Source organism: Erpetoichthys calabaricus, chromosome 10 (genome assembly GCF_900747795.2).
Source record: "Erpetoichthys calabaricus chromosome 10, fErpCal1.3, whole genome shotgun sequence".
In the NCBI taxonomy this organism is placed as follows: domain Eukaryota; kingdom Metazoa; phylum Chordata; class Cladistia; order Polypteriformes; family Polypteridae; genus Erpetoichthys; species Erpetoichthys calabaricus.
In genome coordinates, this window is record NC_041403.2 from 150808209 (window position 1) to 150832035 (window position 23827).

A 23827-nucleotide genomic window follows, 5' to 3' on the forward strand; every position below is an offset into this window, starting at 1 on the left:
CGCCTCACCACTTCTTAAGCTTCTCCCTTGGAATTCTAAGCAGAAGACCTAAGGTTATGACTTGGAGTGTAAGGGGATGGACACTCCAAGACATACATGATGGGTCACGATTATTTAAAGCTATCTAATCCATTAGTAGTATTTTAAAATCAATTCTAAATTACACGGGTAACCAATGTAACGACACTACAACTGGTGTGATGTGCTCACTGGCTAGGATTCTTGCTGCTTCATTCTGGATTAACTTCAACCGATTGATGTCTTTGTCAGGTAGACCGGTGAGAGGTGCATTGCAGTAATCCAGTCAACTTAAAAAGAAAAGTGTGAATTCATTTCTCAGCATCTTGCTGTGTTATAAGAGCTCTAACCTTTGCAGTGTTCTTTAAAAAGAAAAATGCTGTCCTAGAAACATAAAAAGCAACACAGTTACTGGAATAATGATTAAAAAAAATATGAACAATGAAAAGTAAATCTTAGTAAATCTTAGTAATTTACAAAAACATCTGCAAATAATATACATATATGGATAACTTGTTCCTGACATCCAGAACATAATGTACTGTAAATACTGTATAATGTATTGTAGAAGATTTACGACTTCAAAAGACAATGGAGATGTATATATTTTTAACACTGCTGAGTGAAGCCACTATTTCTGTATTTTGCAGTTCCTTATACTAATAAGACGTCTCTGTTTCTTACAGTCCTACTAACTATATCCGTGTCTTTAAAACTCTCCTGCTGTCACTTTTCTTCATCAGTTTTCTTCTTGTTGCTTCTCTGTAGCTGTTTGCCCTCCCTCTGTGAGATTTCATCCAACCGAAGCCTGGATAATCTTGACTGCATTGGAGCTCCACCAAGTTCACCTTTTCAGCGCTGGGAGGATGAGGACTACAGTCTTGGCAACAACACGCTGAGCAAGAACAGCACCATGAGCCAGAGCTGTATCAGCCAGGTCAGTGTAGTGAATCCAGTTGAATATAGCAAACATTTGTTCCATGATTTGCCACTACCATCCATATCAGCTACAGACAGAGCCTCACCCTTTGTTTCCACACACACAACAGCAGCCCTCCTACTTGTCTCAGCTTAGCCCTCACACACACCAGTGCCAATGATGGCTGGGTACACGCCTAGCACTAGTGTGACACTTATCTTCAAGGCTGCTTGATCCAGCAAATAAGTTGTTACACAGTGCCTCATGAATTCCGTCTTGTTTATACCAACCACCTTTTCTGATTATCCAGTCCTGCTTACCAAAAGTTCACCACTACAAAGTCCATGCCAGTGAGCCAAACTTCTTGCAGAGTTAAAGTATTAAAATATGCAAAGATTGTTTCAGTCTCCCATTCCTCAGTGTTATTATCATTGACTATATCAGATCATAACTGCCTCACTTGGGCACCAGCAATCCTGAAGCAAACTTTGGTGGCAACCAGATACTAGATGGCTTAGCTAGCCTTTCATGTCCAGTCAAGTCTTCTTTATTGTCATCAGAGCCAAATACAAAGCACATGGTGAGATGATTTTAAGTGCCTTCAAGCCCAGGGTGGAACGTACAGCAACAACATAATACTGCATAAAGTGCAGACAATGCAAAACATGATGCATCAGAGTAACACATAGAAAAAATGACTAAGTTAACACTGACATCCGGCGCCGCCGAGAGTGGCAGCCTTTTCAGCAGCTCCGTGTATGACTGTATGTGTATGTGTACTTTTCTACTTTTATTTTTCTATTTTTATTTATTGATCACTCCTATCACTTTATTTTATGTGAATTTGTTCCCTGGACACACTTACTTTTACAACGTGGGCATGGATTTTTACACGCCGAGACTCGCCTATTCAAGTACTCAACTTCGAGCGCTATCTATCTATCTATCTATCTATCTATCTATCTATCTATCTATCTATCTATCTATCTATCTATCTATCTATCTATCTATCTATCAAGTTATTTAATTAATTGTTAGGGTTATTAAACTCTTATTAGAGTTATTATTTACAATAACAGCAGTTATTAGGATTAAATAGAAGAAAAGTTTATAAACTTCACATATCAGCAGGACTGTGGTGGGTTGGCACCCTGCCCGGGATGGGTTCCTGCCTTGCGACCTGAATTGGCTGGGATTGGCTCCAGCAGACCCCTGTGACCCTGTGTTTGGATTCAGCGGGTTGGAAAATGGATGGATGGATGGATATCAGCTGGAGGTAGTGGAGATATTAAGGACCCTGACAGCATCAGGGTAGAAGCTCTCTGGTGGAGCGGGCACAGATACTGCAGTAGCATTTACCGAATGGGAGGAGGACAAAAAATGTAAGTGAAGGGTAAGTGGAATCGGCCACAATGCTGGATGATTTACAGAGGCAGCGTTTCTTAAAAATATCTCGAAGGCTAGGCAGAGATACACCGACGATTCTCTCATCTGTCCTCACATTCCTCTGTCGCATCTTATGGTTAGTAATGCTGCAGTATCCCAAACCACACTGTAATAAGACTAGATAGTGCACTCTCTATAACACCCCTGTAAAATATGTTAAGGATAGACAGCGGGACAGTTGGTGTCTTCAGCAATCTCAAGTAAAGCAACAAAAAAAAAGAGTTTTGGACCCAGGATCCAGGTGAAGTCATCTCCAATATGAACTATAAGGAACTTGATACCACAAAAATTCTCAACATTGTACATGTACAACATTGTAGGCTGATAGAAGAACGAGACGTTGACCAGTCAGCAATCATCTCCTAGCCTTTCATTCCACACCAAAGTTGAACATCTGATTTGCGCATCTAGACCACTGGTGACCTTCAATAGAGATTCCTCTTGCTTCATCAAGTGCTGACATTGTTCATCACCCTTTAGGTTCTGTTAAGTGTGCTATGGTTCCACCAGTTTGGTATGTAGGTCTGAGACAGACCAGTGGTTCTGTCATAGTGGGCTATCTGAGCATTCAATTAATGCAATTTATATACCATTTATATTAGATATATATATACGAAAGACCTGTGTGTGTGTGTGCGTGTGTGTGCGTGTGCATGTGCATGTGTGTGTGTGTATGGGACAGTTGGCTCTGCTCAAACTCAACCACAGCCACTAGATGGCGCAGCATGAACTTTTACATTTTTTGGCACTTGCATGCACCTCAGTTCTCACTACGAAAGACGTGTCTGAGTGTATGTGTGTTTATGGAGCAATCCACTCTGCTCATGCTCAACCACACTCATGGGAGTTGGTGTGAATTCAAAGGAAGATGTAGAAGCTTATACAAGTGTGACCTGCACTTCCTGAGATGGCACATGTGTGCACTTTTTAATTTTTCAAAGATTGTATGCACCTCGTCTCTCACTATGAAAGACGTGTGTGTGCATGTGGGTATGGAGTAGTCCGCTCTGCTCACACTCAACCACAGCCACAGGAGGTGGTGTGAAATCTATGGAAGATCTAAAAGCTTATGCAAGTGTGACTTGCACTTGCTGAGATGGCACATACATGCACTTTTAAATATTTTGGCGCTTGCATGCACCTCACATCTCATTCAACCCCAGCAGACAAACTCAGCTTTATGGTACATGCATGTTGCACATTCACACAACAAGCTACCATACAGTTGCCTGAGACGGGTTCCAGCCTGTCCCACTCAATTTCTGCCACGGCTGCACTCGACTACACATCCGTTTCGGACAAGATACGCCCTGTCCCAGACCACTTAGCTAACACCTCTGCAAGTTCACCAATATAGTAAAACTGCTGGGGAGTCTTCAGGTTGTTTTTTGTCCCGCAGACCACACGCAGCTAGTAACAACTTAGGCCCAAATTTGAACTATCCTATGTTAGCTGCATTCATAGGCAAATGATGATAACTGCATGTCACTGCATTTGAAGCTCAAAAGAGTTTGGTCTATCAGAGTTTGGTCTGTCACTCTCATGACACTCACATGCGCTAGATGGTCACCTTAAATTCACCATCTCTTGCCTTTCAATATGCAATCAGGACTTCTGGATGTTCACAGTCACAAAGGCTGTAGCCTATCCCAGAATCACTGGATGTAAGGCAGTAAACAAGAAATGTCCTATAAAATCCACAGTCAGATTCAGGCTAGGAAAGCCATTTCACTTAATCAGTTATTGTTGACATTCCCCATGTAAGTCTGCCAGTTTTACTCCAAAGGTAATAGGTAGTATCAGACCTGGCACTATAGGGGTTGTAGTGGGTGGGAAAAGGGTAATGTTTACACAAGGCCCAATCAGGAAGTGGGTGGTCTTGAAGCCTGGAATGAAAAGTTTGTTTTCGAGAGGAAGGGGCCCTCAGAGACTACCTATGTATAAGGCCTAGAGTTCTGTGCTACACCCCTACCTGGCGCCACCCGAGGGGAAAAGGGAGTGTCGCCATCTCATCTGAACTGTCCTGTCCCCTCCATTTTGGATGAAAGAATTTTTTAAACTATTTCCCTCTATTCAAATTACACCCTAAAAAATAGTTGGGTTTTGTGAGTGATCAGAAAACGACACTAATTATTAATTCACATCAAATGTGGCTCACGTATCCAGTTCACACTGACTCCATTTGGTCTATTGTATGTCACACATTTCTAATGCAATAAAGTAAACACTGATTCAGTACTGATCAGAGGTCTGTTTATGACATTGTAGGTTCAAGAGATGGAGACAAGCAGCCAGTGTGAGGAGACCTGCGAGTCTGTGTTCAGCGAAATGGATTCTCAAGCCTTGGACCTGCCACTTCCTACCTGCTTCCGTTCTCGGAGCCACAGCTATCTTCGGGCTATCCAAGCTGGCTGCTCCCAGGATGACGACACCATCTCGATCTGCTCAGATTCTCCCACACCTGCTTCCACTACTGTGCGCACATTCAGCACCAGCACCAGTAAGTAATACCAAACCCTGAGGTTTACTAGGATGGAGTGAGTCTCGTCAAGAGCTCAAGTGTGCATGCCTTTCATTTTTGGTTTATGCCCTCCCCGACCATAACCTATCGTCTATGGGGGAGACGTGAAAGCTTTAGATTCGTCAGAAATTTCGATCTCAGGTTTTTGACAGATCTCGACATTTTAGGGTCCCCTGATACCGAAAACATCGATATCTCGATGATGATTGTATATGTGTGTGTGTGTCACAGTTTCTGGAGGACAGTCTAGAGCTAAAATGGCTGGATGGAAAAATACCAAACTCGAAACTTAAGCCTGTTATGAGATGACGATGTGCTGATTAGTTTTTGAGCAAAAACGTGCAAGAGAATGAGGCACTCAAGAGGAACCGTCAAATACTATAATTTTTCAACAAATTATGAGTTTTTCTTGTGAATTGCTACCATAATGACCTATTTTATGATCAGAAACATCAGCATCACAGTGATAAATAATTACTGAAATGTTATACGAGGGACGTTCAAAATGTTTCTGCACTTTTATATTTTCGTTGGAAACGATAAAGGCGGGAGGAGTAGTAATTGGGCATTAAAAAGTTGGCACAATGCTGGGAAAATTGCATTGTAAATGAAGGTGACTATGTAGAAAAGTGATGTCATTTGCTTTTGAAATTCTTAATAAATAGAGTTTAAAAAGTGCGGAAACTTTTTGAACGTCCCTCGTAGAATAGTTCGGGTATCTTGGTTCCAAGGGTGCCTACTGACGCTCATGTCCAAATTTTTTTTTATGTATTTTATTAATCCCAGAGGGGAAATTGTCTTTTCACATGACTTTTGGGGGTCAGAGCGCAGGGTTAGCCATTGTACAGCACCCCTTACTCCTAAATAGATACAACAAAAAGCAGGCATTTTGAATCTTGAGTGTGCAGATACAACAAAAAGCAGGCATTTTGAATCTTGAGTGTGCAGTCTACTCTGAGTAATTAAAACCCCAAGGGATACTTTGCATAACTCTGGAATGTCATTTTTAGCGGCTTAATGGAAATGACTACCACTTCTGCTTAAGAGGCAAAATGATGTAACGTATTGTTTTTATGAATCACAATCAAGCGTTCCCTGATGCATTGTCTCTTCCTTTGCTTTTTCTGATAATATTAAATAGCAGAGGTCTTCAAAAATCACAGCGTAGTTTCCCCTTAACACTTCCTGCATATGTGGTTTCATTTTTTTTCTCCAAGTGTATGTCCCCACTTTTGTTAAAATTGCTTACCTTAAAAGCAATAATTCACTTGTCCTCATTACACTGTGAGGACTAATATTTGCACACCGAGAACTTTTTGCTCCAGTTGCAGCGTTATTGGCTCACAGCCTGTGTTCTCCTTCAGTTTGCGTCCATGTATAGACAGAGCCACTCTTATCTTCCTTATCAATTACATCATCCAAACCGCCATTATTAGCTTCAAGTGAAAATGTAATAAAGATAAAAGGCATTTAACACCCATTGTCCTCAACTTTACACCAGCAGAGTGTGAATAATCACGGCGCTGGCATATGGATGATAATTGTTCAGATGGAAAAAAGTTCATCTTACCCAGATGCTGCCAAGGAAATTAGATGGATTAAGAAATACCTGCACATGTGGAAACAACCAATTCTTCTGGGTATGATACAGCACTTGTTTGGTGGAGATTTAATGTGCATAGTCATAAGCCAGGCACATTTATGTCATACATTCACAAGTGTATGTAGATGCATCTAATTAAAGGAAGAGATCCAACATTTCACTCATTCTGTGAAATCAGCCATATTTTAGAAACCTATTGCTTGACAGAGCAAGATGCAGAAGACAGGAAGATATGGAAAAAGACGCTCCGCTGTGGCAACCCCTAATGGGAGCAGCCTAAAGAAGAAGAAGAATTGCTCATGCTCATTTTACATAACATACAATACAATACAATACAGTTTATTTTTGTATAGCCCAAAATCACACAGGAAGTGCCGCAATGGGCTTTAACAGGCCCTGCCTCTTGACAGCCCCCCAGCCTTGACTCTCTAAGAAGACAAGGGAAAAACTCCCAAAAATCCCTTGCAGGGAAAAAATGGAAGAAATCTTGGGAAAGGCAGTTCAAAGAGAGACCCCTTTCCAGGTAGGTTGGGCGTGCAGTGGGTGCCAAAAGAAGGGGGTCAATACCAAACAATACACAGAACAGAACAAATCCTCAATAAAAAAAAAAAAAAAAAAAATTTTTAGAAGTACGGTGCAGAATTTAACAGTAGATGATATCACATAATAAGATTTAGATAATTTTAGACTCTTGGAGGCCTCAGCCATCAAGCTGCCTCCCCCATTTGGCCATTCCACGGCTGAAACAGTGTTGGGCCAGCCAATCCGATGAAAGGACCCCTCTTTCTCACGATTCCTGCGATCCTCCATCAGGGATGACTTTACCTTAGGCAGGCAAAACAACTTGGCAGGTGGGCCGTGGCACCAAGTGCCACATTTGAGTACCGAGAAGAGAAACAAATAGGTGAGGGTTAGTATCCAATTCTAACTATCATGTTACTTATGTTTTAGTACTAATGACTAACAACAGAGATGCAGTCTGTACAGGTAATCAGCAGCTCTAGTCAGGATATGCTAAACTGAAGTAGTGAGTCTTCAGCCGGGATTTAAAAGCTGAGACCGAAGGGGCATCTCTTATAGTAGCAGGCAGACCATTCCACAGTTTAGGGGCCCTGTAACTAAAAGTTCGACCTCCCATTGTTATTTTATTAATCCTTGGAACCATAAGCAGACCAGCATCTTGAGATCTTAATGTGCGCTCAGGTTTGTAAGTCATGATAAGTTCAGACAAGTAAGCCGGACCTCTGCCATTTAATGCTTTATATGTTAAAAGAAGGCTTTTGAAATCTGTCCTAAACTTAACCGGGAGCCAGTGTAAGGATTTAAGAACTGGAGTTATGTGTTCGTATTTTCTTGTTCTTGTAATAATTCTTGCAGCCGCATTTTGTATTAACTGGAGGCTGTATAAAGAACAGTTTGAACATCCAGTGTACACTGCATTACTGTAGTCAATCCTACTAGAGATAAATGCATGAATTAATTTCTCAGAATCCTGTTTATTTAGAAAGCGCCTTCATTTCCTAACATTTTTAAGATGGAAGAAACATGTTTTGGACAACTTTGTAATATGCGCTTTAAATGCAGCATCAGTGTGCCATGGTTTTTTATGGTCTGTAAGACAAGTTGTAAGGGGTCAGTAGATCAAACTGTGTGGCATCTGGGGGTAATTTTGTGGTAGGCATCCATCAGTCTTGAGAGACTATAGAGTTGAGTGCGGTGTTCAGCTTGTAATGCAGCGTCTGTTATGGCTTAGCCGGCCTATGAGGGAATGGCAGTCTCTACTACACATGGTACACACAAAGCCTGGTGCAGGTTTTTCTGTCAGGAACCTTTCTTCATAGACATTTCACCTCTGTCCGTTGGACAAGCGATTCTTCGAAATGGGAGAGGCCTTTTTGTACCGCCTGCCACCAAGATGGTCATTCAGAGGCCAATATTTCTCATTTATTTGTGTCTCTCTTGCAGATATCTCTGAATCTCAACTGTTGTCTGCCTGCAGGTGTTTTCCCATTTCTCCGTACAATAGGTCCCTGAGTATCAGGCCTACACCCATTCAAGTGACATGTCTGAGCCAGCGCATCCATCTTTGCTTCAGGAGCATGTACTGTATGTCCTGCTGACTTTGTCCTGCCAAGAGATGTTGAGGAGTCGCTGAAGGCAGCGCAAATGGAAGGCGTTGAACTTTTGCTTGTGCTTGGCATGCTGCTGTAAAGTAGGGTGCTCATGACACAAGCTTTATAGACTTGGACCTCAGCTTGATGTTGCTCCAGACTCTTTTCTTTAGTCTGGACATGGCAGTATATGTTTATCTAACTCTGCTGCGAGTTAGAGGGAGTCTGAGATAGCTGAGCCCAGGCATCTACTGCTTGCACTATACAGCCAAGTGGAACCCCTTGTGCTGCTAACAAACAGGCATTGAATATAATATCCAATAATAACTTATTCTAGGATTGCAGCACTTGTGTTGAATTGTTCTTCTGTATATACGGTATGTGAAATTTTCTGATGCCGGGAACTGCCTCTTTCTGTCCGGGCTGCAGAGATGTAAACAGTAAATTATCCTTCAGAAATTTGGCTGGTGCTGCACCCCTAGCCACTCCCATTGCCAGTAATTTATCCCTGATTCCAACTTTTAGGGTCTGTTGCCGTGCAACACCAATCAGGCGTCAGTCACATGATGAGAAATTAAACCGAGGACCTTGGCAGAGGCCCTTCACTCTAAGCATTGAGTAGCTTGCCTTTATCGAGCTCTTTCTGTGATTTTCTTTGTGCCTTTTTTTGATTGGTTCAGGTTCAGCAGACGTCACCAAGGTCTCATAGATTCCAGGTCCTGCTCATCAAAACATTGTTAGGGGAAATCACATTATCTGGTATATTTTATTTTAGGGTTTTATCTATTAGATTGAATTCACCTTTATACAAGGGAGAATCAAAAAGTGAAGGCAACTTACCCTTTAACACCAGTAACTGTGAGGAGATGAACGTAACAGTTCTGTCACTTCTCCACATAGTCCTCATCTTGTCTGAGGAAGGGGCCTGAGTTGCCTCGAAAGCTTCCACATTGTAATCTTTTTAGTTGGCCATTAAAGGTGTCATTTTGCTTGACTTTTCACTACATGCATAATGGCTAACACAATACCACACCTTAGTACTCCATTCCTTGGGAGAAAAAGCTGCTCCCTTATTCAGGTCTGCACCGCATCCTTAGCCTTATCTGAGCAGAACCTGCGACCATGTAGAGCGTCTTTAAGTGGGCCAAAGATGCAGTAGTCTCATGGTGCTACAACAGGACTGTAAGGAGGCAGTGGAAGACGTTCAAACTGCCGCTGTTGTACTACCTCCACCACTGCGGCCACTGCATGGGGAAGTGTGCTGTCATGGAGGTTTTGACAATGTTCCTCCACTTTTGCTGTGATTTGCAGGTTTTAGTTTCAGGTTTCTCTCCCTCTGCCCAAAGAAATCTCGCTATGGCTCGTTGTTCATTAATGGTGCATCCCGCAGCAGAGCGCCCATGTTCATTTGACCTTGGCTTCAACTAGACCAGCGGTTCTCAAACTTTGGGGCGCGAATGTTGCCAAATGTAGCGTAAAAAAATATAGGAATAAATTTTATTAGGGTTTCAAAAAAACGTTAGGGGGGCGCGATTAAAACTGTTATGAAAACTCGGGTCACAAATACTTAAAGGTTGAGAAACGCTGAACTAGACTAACATCAGAGCACTGTGCTGTGTGTGCTCGATCTACCCATAAGCCATCGTGAATGTGTCATATTGCGTTAGCTTCTATCAGTTGTGCTTACCATGTAATTTTCAAATTGTCGTTACTGTTTGATTTTCCCTTGTAGTATACCACATGTCATATTTTCTTAGGGGTTATAGTTAAATTTAGCCCAGTCACTGGAAGGTGGCACTGTGCTGCAGGAGTTAGTGTAGAGTCCTCTATAATATTTGGGACAAAGACAAGTTTTTCTTGATTCCACCAACTTTCTCCCGCAAATTAAACAATTCAGATGTGATTAAAATGCACATTGCAGACTTTCATTTCAGGGTATCCTCATGTCTCTTATCCTCATGTTGCACAATAAGAACTAAATACTCCAAAGGTAATCTGAGGGTAAAAGCAAGACAAGGTATCTTACAGCATGTCTGCACTGATGGAGCCATGAAACACACCTGAGGAATCACAAGCACCTGTGATGCCAATTGTCCCGAACGTTACGGTGCCCTGAAATGGAAGGACTGAGTAGAAAAAGTGTTGTCATTACTACATGGTGTGACTGAAAGGTATGCAAATACTCTTAAATACTCCTAAACCATGGAGCAGAGGGGGAAATCATGGAAAAATGTGTCCCAAACATTATGGAGGGCACTGTAAAGTGCATACAGTAGATAGATAGTGTAGATGCCACAGGGGCTGGACGGGAATTCTGACCAGAAGAGAGGATGGTTCCTTACTTGGACGGGCAACTCCTAACAGGCAGATACAGTAGGTATCTTGACCGGTGAGGAGAAGGGGATCAGACCTGGAAAGAAGAACCAGAAGGGATGGACGGACAGCCCTCTGGAAAGGAAATATGGTGCTGGGGGCTTTTTTACCCCCCCCCCCACACACACACTAGATGTCAGCAGCCCCAGATATCAATGCCCAGTGGGGATAAAGCAGGGCATGCCAGGAAATGTAGTCATACAGAAGAGCCCTGCTGGGGTCACTGGGTGCCACAAGAGGGTGCTGCAGGAAGACAAGCTCCCTGTTATAATGGACTTTCACATGACCCAGAAGTGCTTCCATCGGGCAGTGGCCCTGGCACCAGAAGTACTCCCGGATCCTTAATAAAAAAGACCGCACTCCCTTACCCAGGTGAGTCGGAACTGGGAGGACATAGGGCAACACTCAACTGAAGGAGGGCAGTGCGGTGGTAAGAAGAAGAAGAGAGGTATTGTGAGGAGAGAGAAACCTGTGTATTTGTGCTTTTGCAACTTTGTAGAGGTGAATTTCATAAAACCTTCCATTATTTGAACCCGGGAGTCTTGATGTGATCGTGTTTAGGGGTTTGGGGTTTGCTGACACCCCAGTTTCTTTCACAATAGATAGATAGATAGATAGATAGATAGATAGATAGATAGATAGATAGATAGATAGATAGATAGATAGATAGATAGATAGATAGATAGATAGATAATTTTAGTATAGTAGGCAGGATAGATAGATAGATAGATAGATAGATAGATAGATAGATAGATAGATAGATAGATAGATAGATAGATAGATAGATAGATAGATAGATAGATAGATAGATAGATAGATAGATAGATAGATAGATGAAACTGATGACTGGATGTATCGTACATCAGACATCATACAGTAGATTGTCCTGCACTTTGTAATTCTGAGCCAGTGATCTCCATACCATATGATAATTTGGCTTGTACTTGTAACCAAATTTAAATAACACCCAGTCTGGCACCTGGACAAGCTGGCTACAAGTGTTTATCCCAATGATTGATCCTCATGTAAGCCTTACTGCAGTCCTTATTTCAATAAACTTCTTAACACATTCCGCTTTGATTTACAGCTGTATAAAGATTGCAGAATAGCTAAGTGTTGCTAAAGTCTAGCACACATGAGCATTTTCTCCCTTTTGTTTTATTTAAATGCTTCACTCTCATCCCTTGCTAGACGGGATTTTAAAAAACAGGAAGCCTGCCATGAACCGGTTCATATGTAAATGAGGGTGAAAGAGGCAACACATTAGACTTGGCCATCGTTCAAGAGCCATACAGGCTGAATTAGCGCCATTATCAAGCACATAAGGGGAAAAAATACAATTCTGTGAACAAATCGCCTTTCTCATAACTTATGGCGCGAGCAAAATCAGGTCGCCATAAAGTACCAACTAGATTAGAGGGTTTAGTAACAGGCAATGATTAGCTTGTAAACTACGGATATATAGGTTTATAGGGTCATTATTGTCACGCATAGACAATTTACAGTAGAAACCTGCAAACACACTGGCTCTCCTCTGTTAAGAACTTGTTTGCTGTCCTTGTAAATCGTTCCACATTATGTTTGAATTGATTATTTATTACTATTTTTATTGTTATATATTTTCATTATTATGTTTGATACCAAGTATACCCGTCTTTGTGGCAGTTTTTTTTCTTGATGAGTGGAGCCTTTTTTCCGTGTTGCCTCTGAGTGCCACCATACTGCTGTTGATAACAATGACTATTAACTCAACACTGACATGTCTTGTGATGTTATCATGTGGCCATTATAAAAGATAGCTGCACGTGTTATACTTTGTCTGAACTTTGGATTTAAAAGCTAATACAAAGCAAAGACTTGCACTAGTAAGGAAAGACTAATAGGTCAGTGTTAGGATTTTGAATTCTGTTTTCATTTGGACTATGACTTTTGGTTTCATTTTGGTGACCGGATTACCAGATTGACCACTGCTTGACAGGGGACTGCTCTCTTGGTTTCTCCCTCTAAAAGCCTTCCTTTTCCTTAGTCATACTGCACGCCAAAAAGACTTATCTCCGTAAAGGCTTTTGCATCTTGCAAAATTTTGAAAAGAATCTGAAAAAAGGATAAGGAAATTAAATGGATTGTTAGGTGTCTGCAACAAGCTAAAAAGATCTAAACCAGAAGGAGCAAACTCTAGCTTCAAAACCAAAAAGAGGCAAGTCAGAAATAAGCAGAAGTCTTAGCTAATTATTAATCCTTTCCCCTAACTTAATAAATTGTTAAACAAAGACCTTTAGCTCAGTGGTTCTCAAACTGTGGGGCAGGCCCCCCTAGGGGGGCGCAAAGATGTGAAAAAAAGAAAATAAGAATCGAAAATATGAAAAATACATCTATTGAAACCAAAACAAATTAACTTAAACTACACTCTGGTACTAGAAAAATAAATATAGAGCTAGATAAATGTCAATAAAAGTAGGTATAATAAAATATGCATGTATGATATATCATTAATTTAAAAAGAACAAATTGGTATTAGTGGGCTCCTAGGGGGGCACGATTAAAACTGTTATGAAAACCCAGGTCGCAAATATTTAAAGGTTGAGATACGCTGCTTTAGCTAGTTATGCCATATTCACACCCCTAACAAAATAAATAACTAACCATCGATGTGTAGAATGTTTTGATACTGTCATGAACTGGAGTCTCCATTAAAGCAAAATGGATGTGAGGCCTCCAAAAGCCTCCACAAACTATGCCAGGTGTCTTCCACCTTCCTGGATTAGTCCTCACTTGGTTCAAATGGATTATACTCCTAACCCCACAGTCCTGCTTCAGGCCTTACAGACCCCAAAGAGATCTAAGCCTCAAAATAACTTAAAATGTCCCAAAATATCCAAGTGTCTTCCAAGAGAACAACAAACTATAAAACCTTGGTTTGGAAAGACATCTCTCAATTATAAAAGAAAATCTTGAGACGAGACTATTACCAAGAGATTTTTTCAAGTCCCTCCCTCCCCTCAACCATTTTCAATGCCCACAGTCCTCTCACCTCTCAGTCTTGTGATTGCTTTTGTCAGACACAGTTCCTGCGTTCTCGGCTCTTATAAATTTTTACATTTTCCTCACTTTAGGTTCCCAATAAAAGAAGATTTATTATGTCCAAATTTTATTGAAGAATTTCATCCCGAAGGGTTATCAACAGAAGAAATGAGTACACGGGCAATCCTAGCACCGAGAAACATTGAAGTCAAATGAATTAACGTGAATATTGTCCATCGGTTACACAGCAAATTGGTTAAATGCGTATCAATAGACTATGCTGAAACAGTTGGTGGTGATTGTGCGGAAGATGAAAACATCAACTTACAATATTTCAATGAATATCTACAACCATTAACATCGTCTAGTCTTCCACCGGCCGAATTACTGTTGAAAGAAGGATGTATCGTAATGTTATTGCGTAATTTATGTCTGACTGATGGGCTATGCAATAGGACAAGATTAGTTGTATTCAAAATTGGTCGAACAATTCTGACATGTAAAAGTTTAACAGGCAACAAGAAAGGTAATGTAATACGTCATCCACGGATAACATTAGACACCAAAGGAGATCTCGATATGCCATTCGTATTAAAAAGTTTACAGTTTCCCGTTAGAATAACTTTTGCTATGACAATTAACAAATCACAGGAACAAACATTCAAAAAAGTTGGTTTATTTAATAGAGAGAAAGAAACGATATTCTCTCGCGGGCATTTATACATTGCATCGTCACGATGTAAATCCAAACACGGAACCAGAATTCAATTCTTTAGTGATGAAAAGTTAATTCAAAAGATTGTTTTTACAGTAAAAGTGTAAGTTTAAAAAAGTTAATTTCAAAGCCAAACAGAATGTAAACATATAACGCAACGAATAACTATAACGCAACATGAAACATAATTTTCTTTCAATTTATTATGTTTTACTATTTTTTGCTATGTTTATTTACTCGCTTTAATATAAAATAGTTAGTTATATTATGCATATGTAACAATTCCCATGAAAATAAAAATCTGTTTAAATTGTACATCCGCTTCCCCATACGTGAGTGGCAGATCCGTGAAGTAGCTATCGCATAGCGCCCGCCTGGGGTTTGGCAAGCGAAGCGAGCAGGAGGCAGAGCCCCCTATATTTTATAAAGATTCTTTATCTAGACTAAGATTTACTTGAAACAATACCAAATCATGAAGAAAAAGCTGCATAGAGCTAACAGAGGAATTAAAGGAGTTGCCTAAAAGGCAATCAAAAAGTCCAAAAAAAAATCCAAAAATCAGAATCCTTAGACAAACCAAATAAAAGGTTCAAGGTTGCTTTATTTAGTCCTGTTTACACAAGAAAACATGAAATTTGCCTTCTTAGTGAGTCTTCGAATAATGAGACAGAAAAAAATGAAATAAAACAAATAGAGACAAGACAAGTTAAGGTAGGAAGTTTAATGCCATATTTACACTAAAATGGTTACAGGATATATATCAAACCTTAATCATTTTCTCCAATATTCCTTATTAAAAAGTCGTATGGCACTAGGGAAGAAAAGAATTTCTGGAGCGAGTTGTGTGGGTTTTCAAAGCGACTCTCCTTCCTGATTTACTGAAGTTCAGTTCTACATGTAAAGGATGTCTGTTGTCAGTTGAGATGATTTCTAGTTTCTTTAGCGTTGTCCTCTGACACACACTTACCAGATCATCTACATCAGTCCCAATAACTTTAGCTGCATGCTTAGTAATCTGCTGGAGCATTTTTTAATTTTGGTTTGTTAGACCACTAAACCAAGCAATGAAACTGAAAGTGATAACAGACTGGATCATACTGCGATTAAAGGACAACCTGAGGTCCTCATCTACTTTAAATAGTTTGAGTTTACAGAGGAGAAATTAACGCTTAGAGAATATTTTTCTTGTAATTGCATTCCAGTTAAGATTGTTATCTAAGTTAGCTCTTAATTATTTATATTCATTCACTATCTTGACCTTCTCCCCCAAAACAACAGTGGGTCAGAATATAGATTTCTGTGTCTTAAAATCAAATATGAAAAATATAATTAGAAACTCAAAACCAAGAAACAGTAATACTCACAATTCACAATAATGATCACAATAATTCCCACTTGATTTCTTCTTTTTAATTGGCAGTTTTTACACTTTGTGGTGCATCACTGCCATCTTCTGTACTGGAGGAGTTAATATTCTGCTAATATAATTCTGACTGTTTAAAAATGTTAATACTTTTTCACATATCTCTTCTCTTTTATTAGACCTTTCTAATATATGGTTTTTAAACTTAGGTCTTGGACACCTAGTGACATTAACCACCTTTTCATCCAGGTTCTCTCTATTTCATATTTATTACGCTGTAATAAGACATGTCCGATGAATTCAGATTGTGTACATTCCTTACAGTTCCCATCTCATATTTTCCCAATTAATGTTAGATCGCCATTTAACCCACAGTGACCTATTCTTAATCTGTTTATACAATATGAACCCTTCTCTGTTTCTCTGCGTCAAGATATTCCCATAAACTGAATTCTGAATCTGGAATAGATGCCTAGCTGTACTTCTTAATTACCACTTTTCTTGCCATAATTTCCCAATTTCCTTTGTACAGTGACTTTTTATTTCAGTTACACTCAGTGTCACTGTGATACACCACTTGAACTGCCGGCCTCCATAGCCTTTATAGGGAAGGTTCCCAAACCGAGATTTACAGGTGGTCCTGCCTCCTAGGGTTCCACTCAGAAAGAACAAGGAACGTACTCACATTTAAAGTGACAGTACATAATTATAACCGTAACAGAAAATGCATTAAATCATAGCACATAACAGCTCAGAAACGACAAAAACAAAAATAAAATACAAAAATATTACCATAACAAATATAACCTTAAACTTGGATGCAAGCCATAGCATGTTGCCATCTTAAAACTGATCATACAATGACAATATGCTTTATGACACTGGCAACCTACAAAACATGGCTGGGGTAATAACATTTGAACTCAAATTGGCATAAAAACTCAAACTATATTTTTGTGTTATTAGGTTAGATTAGGTAAACTTAATTAATCAAATGGAGACAATCTGATTCAGTTATCAGATGACCTGTGCCATGCAGATAACATGAAAGGCACCAACCAGCCCATTGCATTGTTTTCTTAATGTGGGATAGGAGAACAATGTCAAGACCAGCTCTGTGACTGCTGAATGTCACCTCCTACCTGTCTCACAGTACATATTGTACCCTGCGTTTGCAGCCCTAAGGACCTCAAATAGCTGGCTGCTCTCCAACTGGGACCATCTTTTGTGTTCACTCCTCTACTTCAATCTAGTTTACCTCCCATAGAAAACTACACAAAGCATCCTTTGTACCCTTTAAGGGACTGCAGCTGGACAAGGGACGATCAGTCGTAGCCCTCGGCTCACTAGTAACAACCGGAGAGAGGGAGACTGGCTTCAAGCTTTAACTTCTTCCATCCATTTTCCAACCCGCTGAATCCGATCACAGGGTCACAGGGGTCTGCTGGAGCCAATCCCAGCCAACACAGGGCACAAGGCAGGAACCAATCCCGGGCAGGTTGCCAACCCACCACAGGACACACACAAACACACCCACACACCAAGCACACACTAGGGCCAATTTAGAATCGCCAATCCACCTAATCTGCATGTCTTTGGACTGTGGGAGGAAACAGGAGCACCCGGAGGAAACCCACGCAGACACGGGGAGAACATGCAAACTCCACGCAGGGAGGACTAGGGAAGTGAACCCATAAGTCTCCTAACTGCGAGGCAGCAGCGCTACCCACTGCGCCACCGTGCCGCCCAACTTTAACTTGAAAATCAAATTTAATTGCATGATATAAGAGCAATCTTCTTCTTCTTCTTCTTCTTTCGGCTGCTTCCGTTAGGGGTTGCCACAGCAGATCATCTTCTTCAATATCCTCCTGTCTTCTGCATCTTGCTCTGTCACACTCATCACCTGCATGTCCTCTCTCAGCTCATCCATAAACCTTCTCTTAGGCCTTCCTCTTCTCCTCTTGCCTGGCAGCTCTATCCTTAGCACCCTTCTCTCATTATACCCAGCATCTCTCCTCTGCACATGTCCAAACCAATGCAATCTCGCCTCTCTGACATTGTCTCCCAACTGTCCAACTTGAGCTGACCTTCTAATGTACTCATTTCTAATCCTGTCCAATAATAATAATAATAAGAAGAAGAAGAAGAGCAAATACAAGCAACGCAAAGACTTACACACCCTGGGTGGGTTCATGCACTCTTAAGTCCCAGGTTACATTTCCCAGATGGTCAGCTCTATCCAGATCCAGATCGAAAATTGGAAAGAAAGATTTCTTGCCAGAGGGAGAACTGCCTTCCAATTGTCCAGCAGCTAAGCAGATAGGAAGCTCCATTTAAATATCCAAATTTGCAAATGAGCTGAGCTCTTTACAAAAGTCAGAAAAGCAACTGGATGGAAAGCTGTGTTTTTACAATGAAGCCATCAGCAAAGCTAAACTGAAACTGAGGGAACTCTTTCTGAAAAAAACAGTCACCCTCCTTGTCCCCCACATTTCTGCTAGAAGAGCAGACACTTTCTGAAAACACTGGAAATGGTTACCACACAAGCTCAAGGTTGATTTCCATGGGAATCAAAAGAGACCCTAAGCTGCCTACAGACCAGCTATGCAAAACATTCTAAGGTTCCTGCTTTGCCTTTCAGCTTTCCCAGGGTACACTTCACTTAAACATGACAAAGCCTTCAGGCTGAGGCCATTTACCTGAAATCTGTGAGAGGAAAAGGTAAAATACTTCTCATACAAACTAAAATGGTAATGCAAAGATGTTACCTTCATCATTATTAAATTTGCAGCAAGAAAAAACAAATGTTCAATCTTAACCCAAAAGAACAGAATACTTAAAAAATGTTCATAGTGACATTACAGCATGATACCTTTATTAGAATAAATACTTTGTCACAAGAACAACACAAAAACATCATAAAGGTTTGGGGCAGCCACCTGTATAATGCGCTTTGGCTGCAAAAGGTAATTGAAATAATTGTGAGATAATCACAAGACTCACTCCAAAAGGCCAGGGCAGGAAGTGATGTCATCAGGGCCTGAACCAGAAGTGATGTCATGGGGGCTGGAAGTGATGCCACCAATGTGTCTCAGGACCGGAAGTGACATCATTGGAGGTGCCAAGACCGGAGGTGCCAGAAGCGTGCGGGATTTCCCAAGAAATATCTGCGAGGGATTGAGAATGACAATTAGTGCACTTCGCCACCCCCTAGTCTGGCATAGAATTACTATTACTTAGGCCCTTTAGCTGTCTCCTACTCGCACATGTGTGACAACTTGTTTTGCTGTGCATTGTTGACACAGTATTTCGTCGGTAATACTGGGTTTGAAGGAAAACATAAAGTGATCTGAAGTGATCTGAAAGTGTTCATAGAATCACACAGAGAATCAGCTACTTAAAATGAAATTTCTCCATCTACAAAAATATCTGTAAACAGTTGTCATGTGTCCTGTAAGTCACCTTGGGTCAAAGCATTAGTCAAATATATAATCCCTAAAATAATAAAGAAAAAAAGAGTTGTTCTCTAGTCCGTGTTACTTAATTTAAAAATGTTTATCAAGAGATGAACTCACTTTAGCTTTACCTTACTTTAGACCTCACTTTACCTACCAAGCCCTGAAGGACACCTGCCTAAAATAACTGGCTCCAGATCAAGGCAACACCATGAACAGAACAGATAAACACTAACATTAAGGTACAAAACAGAAGCACAGGCCACAGCCACACAATAAGCCTGATTGTTTGGTAATGACTTGCAAGCAACAATACGCCTTTTCTTTACACAATTTCATAAATCTTGACAGCTTACCTTGTGACTAGATCTGATTTTTCCAAACATTGCCTGTTACCAAATCAGCCTGCTCTTGGGAGTAGGTGGAGATGTGCACGGCAATATTTGTCAGGGAACTGGTCGCCAGTTTGAGAACGTATAAATTATGAAAGGGTTTATGAAGAGGTAACCAAAAAAAGGTCTGGCAATGCCTGACCTGTGAGAGTTGTTGGCAGTGTCTCACACTCCCATCCTCACACACAACTGAGCTAGACACAAGTTAAGAGTCCAAAAAAGACTTTTTTCACTGGAGCGCAGTATATTTTACACAGGTCGAAGTACTCTAAAAGATGTTGCCTGTTCATACAAAACTAGTAATATACAGTACTACCCCTTCTGTGCTTCCTCTTCCTTCTCCTCCTCTCCATGGGCCTCAAATATAAAGCTTGCATGCTGTGATAGAAATATGGCTGCCAGCGAGTGCCGAACCCCGAACACAAACACACAAAGAGTCCTGGGTTCAAATAATGGAAAGATTATTAACCAAAATAACTTCCAAAAGTTGCACAAGCACAAATCACAAGTTCTCTCTTTATACATGTCTCAAACAACTTATCATACACTGATAATTTCCGTATTATCTATATCTATTATATATTTATTTATTTATTTATTTATTATATTACATATCTATTGACTAAATTTATGTATCTAGATTGCAAATACCATACATTGCATCAATGTTCATATTGCTTACTACACGTCAATATTGCTGCTACTTCTTTGTCTTGTCTTTGCACAATGTCTTGTCTTGTTTGTGTTTTAATTTTAAATTTAAATTTTCATTTTAATTCTATTTTTAATTTATTATTTGCACTTCATGTTGTTACACTGTGGATCCTAAACTTCGTAATTTCGTCTATCTGTATACTTGTATTTGGTTGAGATGATAATATAGTTCGCTTTGACTTTTCTCACCACCGCACTGCCCTCCTCCAGTCGAGTGTTGCTCCATGTCCTCTCAGCTCCGACTCGCCTGGATAAGGGAGTGCGGCCCCTTTAATTAAGGACCCAGGAGTACTTCAGGTGCCAGGGCCACTTCCCAATGGAAGTACTTCCTGGTCATATGGAAGTCCCGTATTTTGGGGAGGGCATCTCCCTGCAGCGCCCCGTTGCGGCACCCACGGACCCCAGCAGGGCTGTTCTACTGGAATACAACTCCCTGATGATTCCTGAATGGGCGCCGATATGGAAGGCTGCTGCCATCTAGAACCTGGGGGGAATAAACACCACCCTAGGTACAAGTCCTTCCCTGTCCCGTTCTTCTATCGTGACCAGGGAAGGTATAAAGTTCATGTCCAGTTGCGGCACCTGCCCATTTATTCGGGGGCCTCACGTCCGGGTAAGGGATCTTATGGACTCCTGGCAGGGCTGCTCGTCCATCTTATGTGCCTCCTACAGTACACACAAAAAGAGACTCGAAATGTGCATACGCAACTTTTCATGCAAACGTCTGGATTTGTGAAATGAAGCCAGAGACAGCACAAAAAGGTTTGGGGTAGCCACCTCATATACTTGAAGATGGGTTGGTTGAAAAAGGCAAAAATAAAACAATAATGATTGGTCTTTACAGACTTAAGTCCAAAACAGAACTGATTTGCAAACACAAAAATTGAGTCTTTTAAAGCCTGTCAGCAGGTCTGGAACCAGAAGTCATGTCACCAGAGGCGGGAGAGATGTCACCAGGACTAGAAGTGATGCCATCTGGTCCAGGCGCAATATCCTGTAGTTGGTCTGCAGAAGAAAGAGAGAAAGGGTTAGCGCACTCTGCCATCCCCTGGTCTGGCATGGAATTACCATTTTTCAATCCCTTTAGCTGCCTCCCATGCGTATGTGTGTGACACCATGTCTATGTAACATTTTGGAGAAACTGGGAAGTGACGACCTCCTTGATCAAGTAGGGAAATGCAGCCAAACCACCTAAATGACAACTCACATGAATGATAATTCATATCACCAAGCCGTTGTTATTACAATGTGCAAACATACTCCAAAATACTCGGGGCGGAGTGGTGGCTCTGAGGCTAAGGATCTGCGCTGGTATCCCGAAGGTTGTCGGTTCGAATCCCCGTCACTGCCAAAAAGGCCACTGCTCTGCTGGGCCCTTGATCAAGGCCCTTAACCTGTAATTGCTCCAGGGGCGCTGTACAATGGCTGACCCTGCGCTCTGACCCCAAGGGGTATGCGAAAACTAACAAATTCCTAATACAAGAAATTGTATAAGGCGAAATAAAGAAAAAAAAAGTGAAAAATTTGATTCACAGACCATTTTAAAAGAGGCCAATGCTGTACTAAGAAACTTGTGTTTATTATTTGCCAGTTCATTTTGTTGTCAGTTCTCAGTGAAGTGGTCAATAGGCAGGAATATCTCAGCCAAGTTTCGCTCAGTTATGCCCTCTGTGCTGGATGCCATTAACCAGTGGGGTGCTACAACCAGTTTTTGTATCGTGTGTGTGTTGTTTGTTTACTTAACTGAGAACAAACTGTGGGTTCTTCATGTGAAGTTTATTGCAATTCTAAATCATTACAGAACATTGCAACTATATGCTTCTCTAAGCAGGTACTGGCGGCAACTGCAACACTGCTAACTCTTCCTTTATATTCAGTGTATAGTTTTTCCTAATGTGTACTCTACTGCCCTCTACAGGATTACCATGCTTATTTACATTATCACCACATGTGTATGCACATACTTAAAACAACATGTTTTGGCCAACATAAAAAGGCAATCTGCAGCAGAGTCCGGTTCTTCTAACGTAATCGGAGCACTTCACTGCACTCCTATTGCAATAAGGGCACCTAGAGAGAATGATGCTGCTTTTGCTAACTATAAGTAGTGACATTCCATTAATTTCATCTGTGATGCCAAGATGTGACTGAGAAATGTCTCATACCCGTGGCCTGGGTCAGTCCGTGATTCATTTATTCTTGAGGCAAAGTAGCTTTGGTGCTGTACGTGGTGGCTGGTTTGTTGGGAAGGTAACTGGCAGACCCTCGCTTTTTCATGTGGCCGGTACTATTCATTGTATCAGCAATCACGTCATTACATGTGAAAGGTAATATTGTAGTTACTCCCCGCTCAGACGTTGGCACCTTACACCTTTCCTGGTCCCCAAGAAAACACAGGAAAGGGAAATGTCCAGATGTGACAAATATGGCCTTATTGTTTGTAATGGAGGCTCAACCCAGCCACAGGGGAATGCACAAACTAGTGTGACGGTCCCAAGCCCAGATAAATGGGGAGGGTTATGTCAGGAAGGGCATCCGGTGTAAACTTTTGCCAAATCAATATGCGGACAACAATTTTGGATGATCCGCTGTGGCAACCCCTAACGGGAGCAGCCGAAAGAAGAAGAAGAAGTTTGTATTGTAGGCCCATTACTGTACAATTTATGTGCCATCCTCTTTTCCTCATCTGGCACACTGTAATTTACCACAGTCTGCCTTATTCTTCTGTTGTAGCGTATTTATAAAAATAAAAGAAACACCAGATATGGAGGATATTTTTTTTTATCAAACAAGACCTAATTCACTCACACAAATAAATTAATTAACAGCTCCTAAATTGCATAACTCTGGATTTTTTAACACATGTAAAGAATCTTCACACAAAAGGTCATAGAAATTTGGAAAAAAACTACTAAATTATGAGGTTAAGTGAAACCTTGAAACTTTCCAAGTATCAGGATAAGATATTAAGATAATTTAGTAATTACAGTAACTAACCAAAGGAACATCACCGACCTATTGATCTTTTTCATCTGTAACATTTCTTATTCTTCAGCGGAGCTGCTTCTTTCCGCCAAAACACAAATACACCTACTTCAGTTTGGTACAGGATATCATATCATACAGTACCATTCTCAAACCCATCCAATTCATAGGGGGGCTGCAATCTATGCTCA

At 40.8% G+C, this 23827-nt stretch overlaps 2 protein-coding genes across 4 annotated transcripts in view; both read left to right on the forward strand.

The window, feature by feature from the left end:
* Nucleotides 1–23827, forward strand: part of rprd1b (regulation of nuclear pre-mRNA domain containing 1B) — a 1182184-nt gene that overhangs the window by 862581 nt on the left and 295776 nt on the right. The window lies entirely within an intron of this gene.
* The window catches only part of LOC114658453 (disks large-associated protein 4-like), an 894521-nt gene that overhangs the window by 746407 nt on the left and 124287 nt on the right, over nt 1–23827 (forward strand). For both annotated transcript variants that reach the window (XM_051932531.1, XM_028810525.2), the window contains exons 8-9: nt 787–955; nt 4652–4883. In XM_051932531.1, the coding sequence (XP_051788491.1) occupies nt 787–955; nt 4652–4883 (401 nt within the window). The remainder of the gene's footprint in view (nt 1–786; nt 956–4651; nt 4884–23827) is intronic.